At 48.7% G+C, this 18,020-nt stretch overlaps 1 protein-coding gene across 5 annotated transcripts in view; it reads right to left on the bottom strand.

The window, feature by feature from the left end:
- Positions 1-298: 298 nt before the first annotated feature.
- GATA4 (GATA binding protein 4) overlaps positions 299-18,020 on the bottom strand; it is an 83,084-nt gene continuing 65,362 nt past the window's right edge. For 4 of the 5 annotated variants that reach the window (XM_059177367.1, XM_059177373.1, XM_059177384.1 and 1 more), the window contains 5 exons: positions 10,715-10,884; positions 9,196-9,321; positions 5,426-5,513; positions 3,622-3,770; positions 299-2,153 (listed from right to left, as the gene is read on the bottom strand). In XM_059177367.1, the coding sequence (XP_059033350.1) occupies positions 1,971-2,153; positions 3,622-3,770; positions 5,426-5,513; positions 9,196-9,321; positions 10,715-10,884 (716 nt within the window). In that variant the 3' untranslated portion in view covers positions 299-1,970. The remainder of the gene's footprint in view (positions 2,154-3,621; positions 3,771-5,425; positions 5,514-9,195; positions 9,322-10,714; positions 10,885-18,020) is intronic. The other variant, XM_059177393.1, reaches the window with a different exon arrangement.

Below are 18,020 nucleotides of genomic sequence, written 5' to 3'. Positions count from 1 at the left end.
CCGTTGGGTGAAAGGAACTTTAGTTAATGGCTGGCCCGACTCTCTGTTAGGAAACCAAAGCCTAGAGGTTACCGGGCAAGGTGGCAAACTAGTCAGTAGCAGGGCTGGGACGAGGGTTCTTTTCACTAGCCAGCGTCTCATAAAGAAGTCCTGGCCAACTGCCATACATGAGTGAAGAGAGAACACGATTTTGTGCAGTCTGTGGGCAGATCGGCGAAGGGGCCTCTGTGACTCGGGACTACCTCGCAGAGGGCAGCATCGAGCCTCCCAGTAATGACCTCTGAGGGAGGAGAAGGAAAAGAGGAGTACAGATGAATTTATTAGTTAAATACTGATTTTACAGCCATTCCACCTTAAGACAATGTTAACAGGTTTGTGGGTTAGGAAGGTACACGAGGGTGGCCTTCACGGAAGAAAGCGACGTAAATGATGATTAAAACAGAATCTTGGTTTAAAAATATTCTCTGCTACAGCCAGGAGGATTTGGGGGTTGGGAGCTGGGCCTCTGGGGGGAGAATGTAGGAAGACCACAGTCAGCTATAGCTCTGCTGCTGAGGAGGCCCAGCAGAGAGGAGTCTCTGTGAGCCCCAGCACCACGGGCAGGAACAGCAACATGGACAGAAGAAGGCCAATTCCAGAAGAGCACAGGGCCGGAGGCTCCCTCAGGGCCCACCCTCGGTGTCTTCTCTGTCATCGTCTTTCCATCTGAGTTCGGTTTTGTTGTGTTTCCTTTGATGTTGCAACATCCCGAGCTGTTTGATTCCCGGACAAGAGACTCAGACTTCCTGCTGAGGAAAGGAAGTGGGTGCTGGAGCTCCACACCCCTTGGATGAACTTGGCCTGCTGTCTGACCAAGAGGCACATCTCCACAGAACAAGAGCGGCACTGGCGAAATCCAAGTACAAGAGAGCCAGAATCCATGGAAAGCCTCTGCCCGGCCCAGGGGCTGGCCCCAGCCCCAGGGAGACGGTGTCTACCAGACATGCTCTCCGGAAGGATCTCAAGTCTTAGATGAGTGTTTGTCAAACTTGCTTTAGCAGCAGAACCTTTTTGTACTTCCTCAGACCCTGACTGTGGGTGACAGGGAAGAAGGATTTGGGGCACAGCTGAGGGGGAGGCTGCTGTGGCTAGACTGCCGAGCTCCTGTTTCGCAGAGCGAGACACCTGTTCGAGCTGAATCACTCAGCAATGGAGGGATTTTTATTTTCAGAGGCCTTGGGGGGTGAGGAGAAGGGACTGGAGGTTTGAGCCGAGAGCCAGGGAAAGGAACTTGGGAGAGGTGAAGTTGCCAAGGTGTGATTCGGCCAAGGCACACCTTGCAGTGGGTGAAGCAGCCCTCTCCTCTGTGTCCCCATGAAGCATTCAGTGGCATCGGAGCCACACCTGAGGCTTCCTGGGTCAAGATTTGGTACTGAGGAATGCAGGGGTGTGCCAAGCCTCAAGGGGGAGTGCTGGACAGAGGCAGCAGCAGCCTGGGGCTTGTTGTATCCACACACATGTCAAACAGGTGCCCTGGTTCAGGCTGGACCAGAGGTCCCAGCGCCTAGCCCCCTCCACCAACCCTCAGAACCCCAGTGCTGGGAACACCATGGAAAAACCACCATCTCCAGCCACGGTGGTGAAAGGGCAGGGCAAAAGGACATCGAGTCCCCTACGGGGGAGGGGTGGGCTGGAAAACAACAGAGAAGTCTCTTAGTCCACAGAAGGGGCTTAAATGTGCTCATGGTAAAGGGTGGGTTCTTCCAGGTCAGAGTCTGGGCTCTTCCCAGGAGTCCACCCTTGAAAGGCATCTGATATAATCCAACACCCACTTCCCCTAACCAATCTGTCAATTTCAAGTTTCTTCCCAGTTGTTCTTCTGGAGTCATTCTCCAACAGAACGGGCTGGCTCCTGGGGCCCCAGAGCCTCATCTCTGCCATCCTCCAAGTCCCAAGTCCATGCAGGAATCTGAGGAGGGAAGGAGGTGACATTATGCAGTGATTATGTCCCCATGACTGTCAGCCAAGGCCAGACTGTTCCAAGGGTCCTGCTTGGAGCTGGGCTGCGGTGACTGGCTGACAGAAGATGCGTAGCCTTGTGGGGAGAGCTTCAGGGCCGAGAGGACCGGGTGGATGGAGGGCCCGTGGCTGGACATCGCACTGACTGAGAACGTCTGTAAGCAAAAAGCATAAGATGAGCTCAATGGGATCATTCCTCAGGACTCAGGATGGGGAGGGTTTGGGCTGGGGAGGGGAGCCCCATGACACAGATGTCCCCAGGCTGGCTCCCCCGCCAGGAAAGGGATGAGGGGAGAGGACCCGAGGACAAGGTCAGGATAAGAAACCAAGCAGCACGTGTCTCGTTTTTCCAAAGCCCTGTGCCATGGGATGTGAAGGGTCTGTGTGATTCATTTGCTGCTTCTGAGCACTGGGACCCAGTAGAGGTGTGGATATTGTGGTTTCTCAGAAGTCTCTGATAGTTACAGGAGACATTTTCCATGGTTTTATCACCATCGGATCTCCATACCCAGAAGGGGCTCCTGGCTCTCCTGGTTCTATGAGACCAGCTCCTTTACCTTGACAGTAAAAAGCTTTTTAGGATATAGCCTCCCTCAAGTGCACGTAGAGAACAGATCAGGACTAATAGGAAACAGTGACCAAGTGTGGGACTATCCTCATCCCAAACAGGGGAACCAAAGAGGGAAGGGGTTGGGGAGTAGGAATGCCATCATATTCGAAAGAGGGAAATGACAGTATTGCTGACCCATCTTCAGGACACACATTTGAGGCCGGAGCTGTAGCTGACCCTCATTAAATGGCACCCTGCCCACGACCTCCACACCAACCCTCCGTGCCCACCCACCCTGCCCGTTGTAGTTTCCACACCTTTGCCCATGCCAGGAGGGTCATCTTCCTTCCTCTCCCCCTGTTAAAATCTATCCATCCTGAGGCCCCTGGGTGGCTCAGTCATTAAGCATCTGCCTTCCACTCAGGTTATGATCCCAGAGTCCTGGGATCGAGTCCCGGCATCGGCATTGGGATTCCTGCTCAGTGGAGAGTCTGCTTCTCCCTCTGCCCCTCCCCCAGACTTGTGCTCTCTCTTGCGCTTGTTCTCGCTCTCTCAAATAAATAAATAAAATCTTAAAAAAACATCTATCCATCCTTCAAGGTGAAGGCCAAACCACCTCTCACTTAGGAGACAGCCTGCCCAGAAAGCCCATGTGCCACCTTACACAGCCCGCTACAGTCATATGGCCATCCCTCAAGGCACACAGCCTGACTCAGGTTGTGGGTTGTATCCCAATGTGTCCCTTCGCATTCCCTGTATCCAAAGGTCCCAGCATGGAGGAGCTACTCAACATTTGTGCGTCATAGCTGTGTGCCCAAATCATCCTAACTTGACCAGATGTGTTAAAATAGACCCTCATAAAAAAAAATAAAAAATTAAAAAAAAATAATAGACCCTCATGCAGACAACCCCTAGCCTCAGTGGGGCCCCAAGGCCACCAAGCAGCTCCTGCTGCCACCTGCTGGGGCCCAGCTACAGCTCCCGTGTTCCAGTGCTGACCCAGACACCTGGTCCTTGGCGGTGTACCACTGTCCCACCTGCGGTCCTATCCCCCCGCCTGGGGAAGGGGGTACCTGGGACATGGAGCTGCTGTGCCCGTAGTGGGACGACAGCCCGGGCTCTGTCTTGATGGGACGCATCTCTTCGCTGCTGCTGGTGGCTGCGTTGCTGGAGTTGCTGGAGGCGCTGCTGGCGGGAGGAAGGCTCTCACCACCCGAGGGACCTAGAATAAGGCCGAGTCAGGACACCCAGACCAGGGGCAGAGGCAAACGGATGGCAGTCCTTGGAGACAGCCAGGGTAGGTCCATGCTAATGGCGTTATTTATAGCTGCCAGGGAGGGAGGCAGGGTCCTTCATGAGTGCTGGGCAGCGGTTGTCAAATGGGACCCATGAAAATACCAGAATGTCAAGGGAACTTTCTCAAGGGACAGGCACACCACCCTGGATTCCAAACCCTTGAGACCACATTTGTCTCAGGATTCAAAAGTGTCTGGTATTAAAATCCATAACTGTATGTTCTATATGTTACATTTTATATGTTATATATGTTATATTCTATAACATAACTGTATGTTATAGAATGCTTCCAGTGGTGCCGGAGGCAACATCCCTTAATGAAATACATTCACGGTTCTGCAGCAAAAGATGTGAATCTCCACACATGAGATAAATAAAGGCAATAAATAGTGGAATCTGTTCACATGAGGTTTTGCTGCCTAACCTGGCTCCCTGGATCTGGTATTTCGAAGATGGGGCTGTTCCCCTGAACTAAATGATTGCTCTCCCTGTCCCTGCGGCATATAAGGTGATGACGTTCCCCAGGACATGGTGCTGTACTTCTACGACAGTACGGATACAGGCAGAGAGGCAGAGGGCCACTGGGGTGAGACATGGAAAATTCTAGTGAGACTTACTGCCCGAAGGGGTAAGTGCTGTGGAATTTGGGAAAGGAGAACTTTGGCTATGGTCTCAGCAGTGGAAAGGGGAAATCTATCTGTTTGTCATGCCTTAGATTAAAAGATAAAGTTCCCATCGGATCAGCTGATTTACTTTCTATGCAGTATTTTACTTTCTATGGCAGTATTTACTGATTTACTTTTCTATGCAGATTTACTTTCTATGGCAGTATTTCCCATGAAAACTTTAATTGGGTAGCAGTGTTGAAGAGGGAGCACTCTTGATAGAAACATGAGTCGTCCTCACTCTTCACCTAGAAACTGAGATGGTAAAGTGGTACCTGCGACAGAATATGGACCCAGAAGTGTAAAAACTTGGGGTTTAATTCCAGGTCTACCCACGCACAAATGTGTGACTCTAGCTAAGTTACTAACCTCTCTGCGCCTCAGTTTGCTCAGGAGTAAAATGGGGATAATGAGTCATATGGGGAACTTTAAGGACCAATGAACTACTAATGGTGAAACAGCTTTCTAAAATGCTAGGTACTGCATGATGTTAACTGTGCATTGGCTTACAAATCAAGGTTTACTAATGGGGTCCTGTTTTCCTAGATCCCAGTTATCTCAAGGAGAACATAAAGGAACCAAGCTCTTGAATGGCCAGCTGCAGCACAGAAGATGGAGCGAAAAGTAGTGTTCTTTTCTGTTTCTGGCCCCCAACTGGTCCAGCTGGACCACTAGTGCCTTTGCAACTGGCAGTCATCACGCACCTTGAATTGAGCCTGCTTTAAAAGCACCCCAGATGTTGCATGGTGATGCTACTTCTCCCTGAGTTATCATTCTGTCCTGAATAGTGGGGGCTGCACAATGCTCTCATGCCTCCCTAGCCTGGGCTGGCCCACCCAGCCAAGAAAACCTGGTTTTCACATACTCCGGGGGCTACGGAGTTAGTCATACAATTACACATAATTCTTTTCCTCACCTGCCGGTGTCTTAGATTTATTAAGATTCTTGGGCTTCCGTTTTCTGGTCTGAATCCCCTCTTTCCGCATTGCAAGAGGCCTTGGGACCTAGAGGGTTACAAGTCAATATATATGGTTTTCCACTTATACATGATCTGCTACAGTATTTAAACATGCACACACACTATGAGAAGGCAACATCTAAGCAATTCCTCTACCAACCTTGGGGCTGGGAATAGGTAAGTCAGCCCCCGGCACACCTGGAGAAAGGAATCAAATATGTACTGAGCTCCTATACTATGTGCTGTGTTCCACTCACCTAGAGAAATAGAGGCGTAAAGATACCATTCCTTCCCTCCAGAGTTTCAGTTGACTGGGAAAGACAGACAAGCAGGAAACAACCAAACTCATAGGTGGTGTGGGAGAATGGAGAAGAAACACTAAACTGTGTTCCCAGCTGGGGAGGAGGGGAAGTGGTACATGACCATATTAATGAAGGCTTCACTCAGGAGGTGATGCCTAAGTTGTGAGAGGTCGGCAAGTAGACAAGGGGCAGGCATTTCAGGCAGCAGGAACAGTTTCTGCAAAAACCTTTAGTTTATCAGCAAAATCAGGACACAATGAAAAGGACAAGGGGGGTGCTATTAATAATTATGCCGAGAAAATAGGCAGACACTGGGCCAGCCCCCGTGAATTGAGAGTTCAAGTCACTCTACTTAGAGCAGTTCAGCACTGCATTAAGTCTGGTTGGAGCCAAATGTGGTCTTTCCGTGGGGAGCAACAAGAGATCATGTTGGGGAGACTGCCCTGTGGCCAGGTCCTGAGATAAACTGTCCATGGACAACACTTTTATTGCACTGACTTCTCATAAACAAGCAGTGACTGTCAAGTGTCATGCTCTTGAACCACGCACAGGTGCCTAGACAACAGTCTGGGGAAGAGAATTGTTAGATCATCTTTCAAGTATTTTTAAATAGCATGCCTTCCCCATATTTGGTTTCTTAGGCCAGGTCAACCAAATCTTTTAACTCCTGGTCTGTGCTTGTCTCCTGGATGGGACTCATAAAGGCTATGCCTGAAATACTGAATGAAAAGTAATTACCCACTTCAGAGATTAAACATGGAATGGTTAAGGGGTGCCTGGGTGGCTCAGTGGGTTAAAGCCTCTGCCTTCGGCTCAGGTCATGATCCCAGGGTCCTGGGATGGAGCTCCACATCGGGCTCTCTGCTCAGCAGGGAGTCTGCTTTCTCCTCTCTCTCTCTGCCTGCCTCTCTTCCTACTTGTGATCTCTGTCAAATAAATAAATAAAACCTTAAAAAAAAATGGAATGGTTAAGAGAATTACTGCCGGTTAGGTGAACCTGAACCTGCCTCCTGGTCAACTGAGAGCTGGATCCAACAGTATTCCCACCTTTAGAGGAAAGTGTCCTCTCTTCTCTCTAGCCCCCCACCCTGACTTTGGCCCACTTGAAGCCCATCCTGACCTCAGAAGAATATAGCCCTCATGTTTATCCCCACCAACCTCAATACTTTTTTAAAAAATTGTGTAAAATACACATAACATAAAATCTATCATCTCAACCCTTTCTAGTAGTGTTAAGGATATTCACAATGTCATACAACCATCACCACTGTCTCTCTCCAGATCATTTCTCATCTTGAAAACTGAAACTCTGTCCTCATTAAACACAAACTTGCTATTTCCCCGTCTGCCAGCCCCTGGCAGCCCTTATTCTACTTTCTGTCTCTATGAGTTTGATTAGTCTGGGTACCTCGTGGAAGTAGAATCACATGAAACTTGTCCGTTTGTGACTGACTTCTTTCACTTAGCATGATGACTTCAAGGTTCATCCACCTGGTACTGTGTATCCGGACATATGTCCCTTTAAAGGCTGACTGGTAATCCATTGCATGGACAGACCACATTGTGCTTACCCAACTGTGGACACTTGGGTTGCTTTCACCTTTGGCTATTGTGAATAATGCTACTGTGGACATGAGGACATGCATAGCTGTTCAAGGCTCTGCTTTCCATTCTTTTTGGATCTATACCCAGAAGTGGGATTGCAGGGTCATATGCTAATTCTATTTTTTAATTTTTTAAGGACAAAATCTTTTTAATACCTGCATAATATTCCTTTCCCCATTTCTTCTACCATTCCCCTATTGAAGAACATGAGTTTCTTCAACCATTTCCCTACTGAAGGTTTTTTCCCTCCATTCTCTCTATCACAGTGACTCAACAAACATCCTTGATAAACTTTTCTGCAGAAAGAAGTATATTTTCTTATGATTGGTCTTAACTATATTTTGGCTATTTTTTTCTTTCTCACTAACAAGAAAACATGGTACACATCTCATGATGAGCACTGAATAACGTACAGAATTGTTGGATCACTGGGGCACCTGGGTGGTGCAGTGGGTTAAGTGTCTGACTCTTGGTTTTGGCTCAAGTCATGACCTCAGGGTTGTGAGATTGAGCCCTGTGTTGGCGCAGGCTCCCTGCCCAGCACAGGGTCTGCTTTAATACTCTCTCCCTTTCCCTCTACCCCTCCTCTCCCTCAAATAAACTAAAAAAAACCCAAACCTGTTGAATCACTATACTGCACACCTGAAACTAAAATAGTACCATATGTTAACTACACTGGAATTAAAACTAAAAAACTAATTTAAAAAAAGAAAGAAAACTAATTAAAAAAAAAGAAAGAAAACATCCCTCCGTTATCAATCCTGTCCTATGGGGCAACTGGAGGACCGGCCTCTTATGTTTCTTACACTTGAAAACATCTGCCAACATGTACGCACACATACAGATCTACACATGTATGTACATGTGTGCACATCCATGCATCCATCTGTATCTGTCTGTGTTTAACACACCCACACCCCCATAGTATGGGAGCATAGTATGTATATTACTTTGCAGTATGCTTTTTTGTTACTCCAAGTCAAGATACATGGCTCTAATTTGGTATTTCTTTAAATTTCTGTACAATATTCCCCAACATAGTATTGCCGCAATCTAATCAACCATTCCTTTATGAGGCTTTAAGATGGTTTCTAGATTTTGCCAGTACAAATACTGCAGCAGTCAACAGTTCAAACATCATTACATACTGATTCTTTTATTGTTTTACAGGCCAGTTTCCCAAAGGCAGAGCTGCTGGTCAAAAGATACATGTGTTTTTTATCCTTAATAAGTACTGCCAGGAACACCTGGGTGGCTCAGTTCATGGGTATCAGACTCCTGATTTCTGCTCAGGTCATGATCTCAGGGTCCTGGGATCAAGCACCACATTGGGCTCCTTGCTCAGCAGGAGAGTCTGCTTCTCCCTCTCCCTCTGTCTGCCACTCCCCCTGCTTAAGTGTTCTCTGTCTGTGTGTGTATGTGTGTGTGTGTGTGTGTCAAATAAGCAAAATCTTAAAAAAAAAAGTTACTTTGAGGGAAATTTCCCCATGAACACTTGCAGTAAGAGTCACATGCCAATCAATTCCATAAGAGAGCAATCCTCCAAATCTACACCAGCCTTTGACCACGCTGGCTCCAGAGCTCGGACTCCCAGCTTCTAGGAATGTGGGAGTAAATATCTGTTGTATACAGGCCACTGGGTCTGCGGTGCTTTATAGCAGCCCACACGGTCCAAGACAGCCTGTAAGTTTCCTTCCAAATCTCAGTGTCTTGGCAGAGAGGGCAACAATGACGTCATGTCTGCAAGTGGGAGGACCAGTGAGAGCTAGGGGATGGGACCCCTGGTGCAGCTGGGGGGCGGGGGCAGGGTGGGCTACTCACGCCGTGGAGCTTCATGTAGAGGCCGCAGGCATTGCACACCGGCTCACCCTCGGCGTTGCGGCGCCACAGCGTGGTGGTGGTGGTCTGGCAGTTGGCACAGGACAGGCCCACCCGGCGGGAAGCCGACTGCAACAGAGAAGCAGACCCTTCATGTCCAAGTGGAAGGCCCGCTGCTGCTTTTACGTCAGGGGGAGCCCCAAGGGGCTGTCCCGCCCTGAGTGGGTGGCGAGGTCATCAAGCAGAGCCCTGAAGAACCTCCGAGCAGCTGAAGGATCAGTTTCTCCCCTCACGTTAGCTCCTCCTGGCTGGGAGTGGGGCAGAACAGGGACTTCAGCGGCAGGAGGACAGTGAATTCTAACCCTCACTGACATTAGTGGCATATCAGTCATTCCTCAGGCAGGGCCCTGAGGCAGAAAAGCTTTCCTCAAAAGTAGAATAAATGTGAGGAAGAATTACTGCATTCAAGTGTCATCAGGGGCTGGATGGGCCTTGGGACCCCAAGAAAGTTAACCATCAGGGCTTAACCCCTCTGTTCCTCCCTCCCTAATATACATGAAGCCTAGCTTGTGTTGGCCCAAATCAAATTATACTAGAAAAGACCACAGAGCCAAGAACCAAAAACCCCATTACAAACCTTCCCAGCCGTAGGGCCCAGCACACCCTGCTTAATCTCCCCCTGTGCTTTGGGTTTTATTAACTCCTCAGCTGAAAACAGGGTAAGGAAGAGTTCCCCTTCCTTGTGGGGTTGATGTGAAAACAGGAGATGTCCAAGGCAAGGCTGGACTGGGAACCAGGAAGCCCGGACTCTGGTTCCAGATGGGAGACTCGGTATTCCTGTGACCGTGGGCGAGGCTGTTGGCTGTGCTGAGCCTCACTTTTCACTTCTGCATAACAAAGGGCTTAAACTAGACGGTCTGGAACATCCTAGCTGCTGGAGCTAACTCTAAAGATATCAGAAATTACTGCGTTGCCACCCACCCACACCTTCTTTTTTAAAGATGACTTGAGGGGCACCTGGGGGGCTCAGTCGGTTAAGTTTCTGCCTATGGCTCAGGTCACGATCCCGGAATCCCAAGATCAAGCCCTGCCTTGTGGGGCTCCCTGCTCAGCGGGGTGTCTGCTCCTCCCTCTCCCTCTGCCCCTCCCCCTGCTTGTGCTCAATCTCTCTCAAATAAATAAATAAAATCTTTTGTAAAAACTTATGTCCAGGGGCGCCTGGGTGGCTCAGTGGGTTAAGCCGCTGCCTTCGGCTCAGGTCATGAGGGGCCCTGGGATCGAGTCCCGCATTGGGCTCTCTGCTCAGCAGGGAGCCTGCTTCCTCCTTCTCTCTGCCTGCCTCTCTGCCTACTTGTGATCTCTCTTTGTCAAATAAATAAATAAAATCTTTAAACAAACAAACAAACAAACTTAAGTCCAAAGTTCAGACCCTGGGAATTTCCCACCAAGCGTGAGCCCCGACGCCAGGTGCCAAGAGAGGGAATGACTAGGGGACTTGAGCCTAGTTGGGGTCCGTGCTTACCAGCCGGCGCTGGGGCTTGATCAGGGGCCGGTTGATGCCATTCATCTTGTGGTAGAGGCCGCAGGCGTTGCAGAGGTAATGCCCCGTCCCGTCGCGCCTCCAGAGCGGGGTGGACATGGCCCCACAGTTGACACACTCCCTGCCTTCCGAGAAGTCATCAAACATATCTACTGGGTGGAAAAGAAGATGGAGGATTAATTCTTTCTGTTTGTGCCCAGAAAACTTAACATCGGAGAATCCAGAGGCCGAGGACATGATGCCCTCTCCTTGCAAGGAGTACAAGGAGGATCAGGTTGGGGGGGAGCTCCATTTTCTGGGCTCGGACCTCAAGCACTGGAGGCTCAGCTCACAGGACTGTCAGGGGAAGTAGACAGTTGTACTCTGGGCATCGCAGGCAGTCGCAGCAAGGCTCTCCCTGGTCACGAGGAAAGGAAGACTCGGCCAGCGACCACCAGCAGCCTGCATTTTTGTCCCTCTCTCTCCTTCAGAGCCCCTAGCCCTGAGGTTCTCACCCAACGCTGAATTCCACCCAGAACTTCTCCTCTCTTTTTTCCCTTCAAAATTCAGATTCCTTTTCGCTTTCAATAAAAATATTTTATTTTAATTATTAAAAAACAAACAAACAAAAGATTTGCTCCATAAAATTTAGAAATTAAAATGTGCAAAGAAAATACAAATGGGGCTGCCTGGGTGGCTCAGGCATGAAGCCTCTGCCTTGGGCTCAGGTCATGATCCCAGGGTCCTGGGATCAAGCCCCGCATCAGACTCTCTGCTCAGCGGGAAGGCTGCTTCTCCCTCTCCCTTTCCCCCTGCTTGTGTTCCCTCTCTTGCTGTGTTTCTCTCTGTCAAATAAAAAAAAAAAAAAAAAGAAAATATAAATGATATGTAATCCTCTGATTCCAAGATCACCAGTGTTATTAACCTTTTGTTCTATTCTAACCTTTGCAATACTTCATGTCTTGACACATACTTTGCCTAGTTGAGGTCAAACTACATAATTTTGAGCCTATTTATTTCACATGATACCAAGGTATTTTTCCCAAATTAGAAATTTTTCATCAACTCATTTCAGCATAGTACAGAATCCCATCATACCAATGTGCCATCCTTCGTTATGATTAAACTTTTATTTAATCTCTACCCAGTTTCTGCTCATTTTTGTGTACAATTCTTAGCATTTCTGCCTATTCTTTAGTAATTCTACTCCTAGGGGAGTCTCCTAAGGAATTAACCAAAGGGACTACATTTTTGGAAAGTTTTCAAAATTTTCAAACTGCCCTGCAAAAAAGGCTGTGATTCATTTTCACTCATTTTTGTCATTTCAGTGCATCTGTATAATACGCTGTATCAGAGTTTGACAGATTTTCCTGCTTCTTGGTCCATAAAATATAGGTCCATATTGCAAGCAACAGTGACTTAGGGTCATTCACTTCCTTGGGCACACTGCCACCACTCTCAGTCTCCTACACTCACTCACCCCCCCAACTCTATTGTCCAGGTCTACTGAGTTTTACAATTGACAAATTTCACTCATGCCCATTGCAGTTTCCCTGCTGAGATAGGCTGGGCCAGGTTTCTTATTCCGTATGATCTGTACAAAGCCTGGCTCAGAAGTTCCAGAAATCTCCCTGACTCCATATACACCGCTTCCTATTTTGAAGAATATTTTATATTCCACCCATATTTTCTGTCCCTAAATGCAGCTACCCTGGAATTTGGACCGTTCTTGTCCTACTACCAGAGGCAAGAGTGGATTCCTCTCTCACAACAGGGCGGGGGATACTTGGAGAGGAGGGGTTTTAAGAGCTCTCCCTCCACCAGGACCTAGCACTGGATTTTAAGGTCACACATTCTCCTAGTACTGTGGCCCAGTTACTTGCTGTAAGGGAACGTGGGCTGAAGAAGAGGATGGTGGGGGGCCCTCCCTCAACTCTGGGTACACAAACAGTCATTTGCACCTGCAAACAAGTAGCTGTGTGTCTACACCGAGTCAACAATGTGCAGGTGTGAGGGGCTATTTGTTCAGGCCAGGGAGCTGAGCACACACCGGTCACAAGAGAGGCTATTTTTGCACCTGGGTCACACTGAGAACCCTCCAGCAAGGTCACCTACTTTCAGAGCCGCATACAAAACAACAAGTCCCGTCCGAGTTTGCTGCTCTGAGCTAGGGTGAGGCAAGGAATGAGCCCGCACACCACCCTCGCCACCATCATAGCCACCTCCACCTCCAAACCCGCAAGTGCTGCCCTTGCCAGGAGCCAGTCAACCCTGTTCACCGGGAGTTCACAGAAGGACCTTAGAGCAAGGAGAGGCACTTACTTGCAAGGTCGTCCTTTGGATGGGTGTTTGTAATGAACACTAGATGGCACTCCAGCCTCAAAATTGAACCAATACATGGTCTTCCAGCCTAAATCTTGCTTGGGGATGGAGGACTGTTGCTAATGCAACCCTCCTGTTCCGTTGGGTTTTTGTTTGTTTGTTTGGTTGGTTGGTTGGTTGGTTGGTTGGTTTTGTTTCTGGTTTTTTTTTTTTTAATTATGGAAAGGTTTAAACACACTCAAAAGTGGACAGGATGAACTCTTATTTAATCATCATCCAGTCTCCAACAATTTGTGGCCAGTCTTTTCCCATGGATCTCTCCACCCTCTTTCCTCCATCCTGAATAACTGAAGGAAACCCCAGACGCTCTACCATTTCATTCATAAATATTCCAGTATGTAGGTCTCACAGATAAAGAATCACACTCTCCTCCTCTTAAAGATAGCAAACCAGGGGTTGCTGGGTGGCTCAGCCGGTCACGCATCTGCCTCTTGGGGTCCTGGAATCAAGCCCCGCATTGGGCTCCCTGCTCAGTGGGGAGTCTGCTTCTCCCTCTGCCCCTCCTCCCTGTTCATGCTCTCTCTTAAGTCTCAAATAAATTAATAAAACCTTTTTGAAAATACCTTTAAAAAAGAGAGAGAGACAAATCAGCTTCTTTCCCATGTTCTGGTTTATCTCAAGAAGACCCTAGAGACAAAAACCTCATAATCTGGTCCTCTTTTGGAGGGGAGAGCTCCTCTTCTCTTCACACTTCTGGTTTTATATGCAGGGGCAAAATCTCATCGAAGAAGCCTTCCTGGCAATTACAGGTTTCTCTGCTACTCACTGGCCTTATTGAAACCCCGACACAAAGGTTTGCCTTAGAAACTCCTTCACACTTGCCTCACAGAATAGGTTACATTCAAGGCAATTATTTTACTGGCCAGGAAAAGGCCCTGGAGGTTGGCAAATATGTATTTGTCACTAACAAATATTTACTGAGCATCTGCTATTTAAGCACTCTGATAGATGTCCCAAAAGCTAAGAGGGAAACTTATTCTCAGAAAGCTAATAACCGAGTTTGGCAAATTGGGCCAAAATACCAATAATGAGTTAATAATAAGGCTCAACTCATTTTCAGAACCCACCTTAACCAAGCTGGGATTTGTATGGCAGATGTTTCTTGTCTAGGGTGGGAAGTGCAGAAGTCAGACCCATATTAAAGGGTCTGCTGTGAATGACAGTAGCCAAAGGAAAAAATGGGATAGGAGGTCAAGGCCATGGTTCCTCAAGGCACCCTGTCAGATGTACCCAGTCTCTCTACAGTCAACTACCCCTCCAAATCTACAGAAGTTTCCATGTTTTCTATCAGAAAGGCTTGCCATCCAACCTACTCAACAACATGTTACAGAAGTTTAAATGATTATTACGAAGACAGGGTAACAATCAAGGAAAATGTTTAGCCCTCACCTTAAATGAAAAGGGCAACGCATAAACTGCTAGGCCCACCCTGATAGCAGCTAAGGCCCCCAGGGAGGAGGGGGTTTTTGGTAGACTAGCTATTATAAAGTGGTCTTTTCTTTCTTAAAAATGCCATTCTGGAATGCCATAGTTGCCTCTTTAAAAAAAAAAAAATCTGATAAAAAATTAAAACAAAAACAAAGACTTTTGATCACCTTAAGCAGCTCCCAGTCCGCTATGGGGGGACTATTTTCCTCTTTTGCATCACACACATACACCCCTACCCTGGACAGAAGAAAGGGAAGTACAAACCCTGCTGCTTAGCAGCCAGGCTGCCAGAAGTGGGAGTGAGCCCCAGTGGCAGGAACATCCCCCGGTGTGAACCCTGGTAACCATCATCTCTTATGCCTTCATTAGAAACATGCTGGGTGGAGCTTCCCAAAGGGCAAGTGGGCAGGGGCCCCAAACAAGTTTCTCTGCCTGATTTCTAAGGGTGCAGCTGTGACCTTCACTTATGAAAGCCCTACCTCTCCAGTGCTGGGCATCATAGGAATGGGTCCAGCCACTTAGAAGGCAGTGGGAACCCGACTCTCTCGGAAATGGGTCAGCATTACCCCATCTCCGAGGACAGACTTGTAATAATAGTTGTAAAGTACTTTGCAAATAAGAGGAAAAACTCGCAACAATGGCTGTAAAGTGCTTTGTAAACACCAAATGAGATAACAGTGATGGATTATTGTTAGGTTTGGAGGGGTGGAGAGGGAGTTGGAAGACCCAGGACAAATCTTGGTGCTGGATTTTTGCAGGGCGAGGGGATAGATAAAAGAGCTAGGAGATTGGGGAATCTGACCTTTCCGCAAAGCAAAGCACAGGGTGGGGGCCTTGCGGGCTCAGAATGTAAATTGTGTACCACTCTCAGACCTGGCCAACTTGGAGACTTGCAGAAGAGAAGGAATGGCAGCACACGGCTGACGGCGTATCCCTGTGAGGCCACAAGGCTGCTGCTCATGGGAAGTTGTAATGTATGACATTTAGCGATCAGACACACAAAGTGAACTGAAAATGGGGATCAAACACCTCACCTCCATCCATGAGCCACTTAGGAAAACACTGTTTTTAAAGAAGGAAGCAAACACAGCCTGATTTCTGAGGCATCCGATTTCGTAGGGACGTTCCTAAGAATTATGGCAGATTACTTCTACCCAAGTGCCTGCAAAGAAAAATGTGGGCCAGGAGGTTGAAGGATCCCACCCCTGACTTCCCCACAGAGAAGTGACGCAATCAAAGGCAAGACTCCGACCTCTCCCCTGACCTGCTCCATCCATCTTGGGGAACCCACCCACAGGCAGGGCTAACAAGCAAGTCAGGGCAGGGGAAGGAGGAGTTCGGCTGCCTCCATTTTGACCTCACACTTTTCAGGTGGGTTCTTCTCTCTCCAGCCTGTCTCTGGGCTCAGACGGAAGACCTGAAGGGCAAAGCATCCCATGCTGGGAATCAAAACTAGCCCCTTTCATAAGGAGGAGTACCCCCAGGCCAGCAAGATCCTGACCCTGACGGTGCCGGGACAATGATGGCTTTGACTCTCCCTGTCCCCTTGCACGCACCCACCCATGTTGGCCCCCCTCCCCATTTTCCTTACCTAAACCTGAGAGTATTTTCTGAGCCTTTGAGACAGTCTTTGAGATGCCAGTCCACTGTTTCTTGCTGTCAGCCTCACCAAAATAAATGCCCTTCTGTTTTACCACCACTCCATCTCTCTGCCTTTGGATTCTGTCTGTGGGGCGTGGCTGGACCTGGTCTGTGCGGGGGGGCCCCAGAGCAAAGGTACAAGAGCACCCCTGCGCCCCGGCTACACTGGGAGAAGGAAAGGAGGATGAGGGAGAGGAGAAAAGGAGGAGAAAGAAGGGAAAGGAGTCAGAGGCCAGGGTCATGCTTAGCAACATCTGCTGGGCACTGCCTGAAAGCTGGATTTGTCTCTCAACCGCTGGACCTTGCCAATGTGAGTGCCAACCCACCGGGTGGGTGCCACAGAGCCCAGCTCTGCTCAGTCATGGAGGTGCCCCTCGGGCCTTCTGTCTTCTGAGGGGCTTGCTCTCACTAGGGAAAGCTGGGTCTCGAGCCGGAGCCCATGTCGAGCCCTCTCCTCCACCTTCACTCTTCATCCTCCTGACACTACCTGACCTCAGGCCCTTCACTATTTCTGTGGGGGCACTGAAGCCCCAACATCTGTCATGTGTCTGCTCTCCTTGCCCCTGCAGCAAGGGCTGGACACAGAGATATATCAGACAAAACTGGGGCAAACATCCCTGCTCCAAGTTGTTTTGGTCTAGCTGGGGATACACAACTCAAAGAATTACATGAAATTTGACAGCAGCAATGGCTCCTGGGGTCCACCACGTACCCCCACTCCTCCACCCTTGGCTGCACACCTTCCACTGCCCAAGACCATGCTACGACCTATCTGGGGAGGGAAGACACATAAACACAATGGAAACTGCCCATGCTCTGGGCAGCTAGCTATTCAAGGCTATGAAACAGAGGCCAGAGGGGATGCAAGGCCTGGGCAGTGAAAGGGGAGGTACCTGCCCAGAGACCTCCCCAGAGCCAAAGGGGCTTCAGGATCAAAGTCCCGAGCCCCACCCACATGTCCCTTGCTGAACCCCAGCCCCATGTCCCATCCAAAGTTCACCAGAGATTGTGCGTGGATTTCCTGACAACCCTGGCTCTGTCCTCAGGCCGGCGCCTGGGGCTGGGGCACAAGGAGCAAACAAATCCTGAGGTTTTTCTGGCAGCCTGAGCCTTTGGTCTTCTGGGCTTTGTCAGGCCTGGCCTGTGACAGGGGCTGCCAAGGAGAAGGCGGACACAGCTCAGGCAGCGTCTGGGCTGGCAAGGATCAGTGCACCTAATCTGAAAGCTCTTGCAGCCACTGAACAGCAGCGGCTCCTGCCAGGCCTGGCCAGAGTGGCCCAGCCCAGAGCCCATGGCCTCTGCTTCCAGGTGCTAAGGGACAAAATGGCAGCGCCTCATGGAGATTATCCATTCCATTCTGACCGCGGTGCCCTGAGATGCAGAACATTTTTAGTATCTTACAATCAAGAAACAGAGAATGATCTATATTGAAACATGGAGCATGCTATATTTCTTAATAGTCACTGAATAATACAACAGACCTTTAAACTTTTCTCCAGGTGAATATTGTCATTGTAATGGAAATAAACTTTAACCTTTACACACACTTGTGCATGCACACACACACATGCATGCACACAAACAAAAAATACTGGCGTTCATCTAGGAGCCCAGCTTCAAGCTTGGAAGGAAAGTTAAAGCATGAGACTCAGGTTTAAAAAAAAAAAACAAAAAACCACCCACAAAGAAGCACAAACATTTTGAGAGGAAGGAAAAAGCGCCAAAACCAAGAAGGGAGGAAGAGAGAAAAAAAAAGAAAGCAAAAGGAGGAAGTAAAAGAACAAATGAGACTGGAAAGAAACATTTACAGCCCCTTGCCAAGAACTGATAGCCCCTAACACGCGAAGAGAACTAACAA

The sequence above is a fragment of the Mustela lutreola genome, chromosome 1 (assembly GCF_030435805.1).
Source record: "Mustela lutreola isolate mMusLut2 chromosome 1, mMusLut2.pri, whole genome shotgun sequence".
Taxonomy (NCBI): Eukaryota; Metazoa; Chordata; class Mammalia; order Carnivora; family Mustelidae; genus Mustela; species Mustela lutreola.
This window is presented reverse-complemented; position numbering and strand designations above follow the sequence as displayed.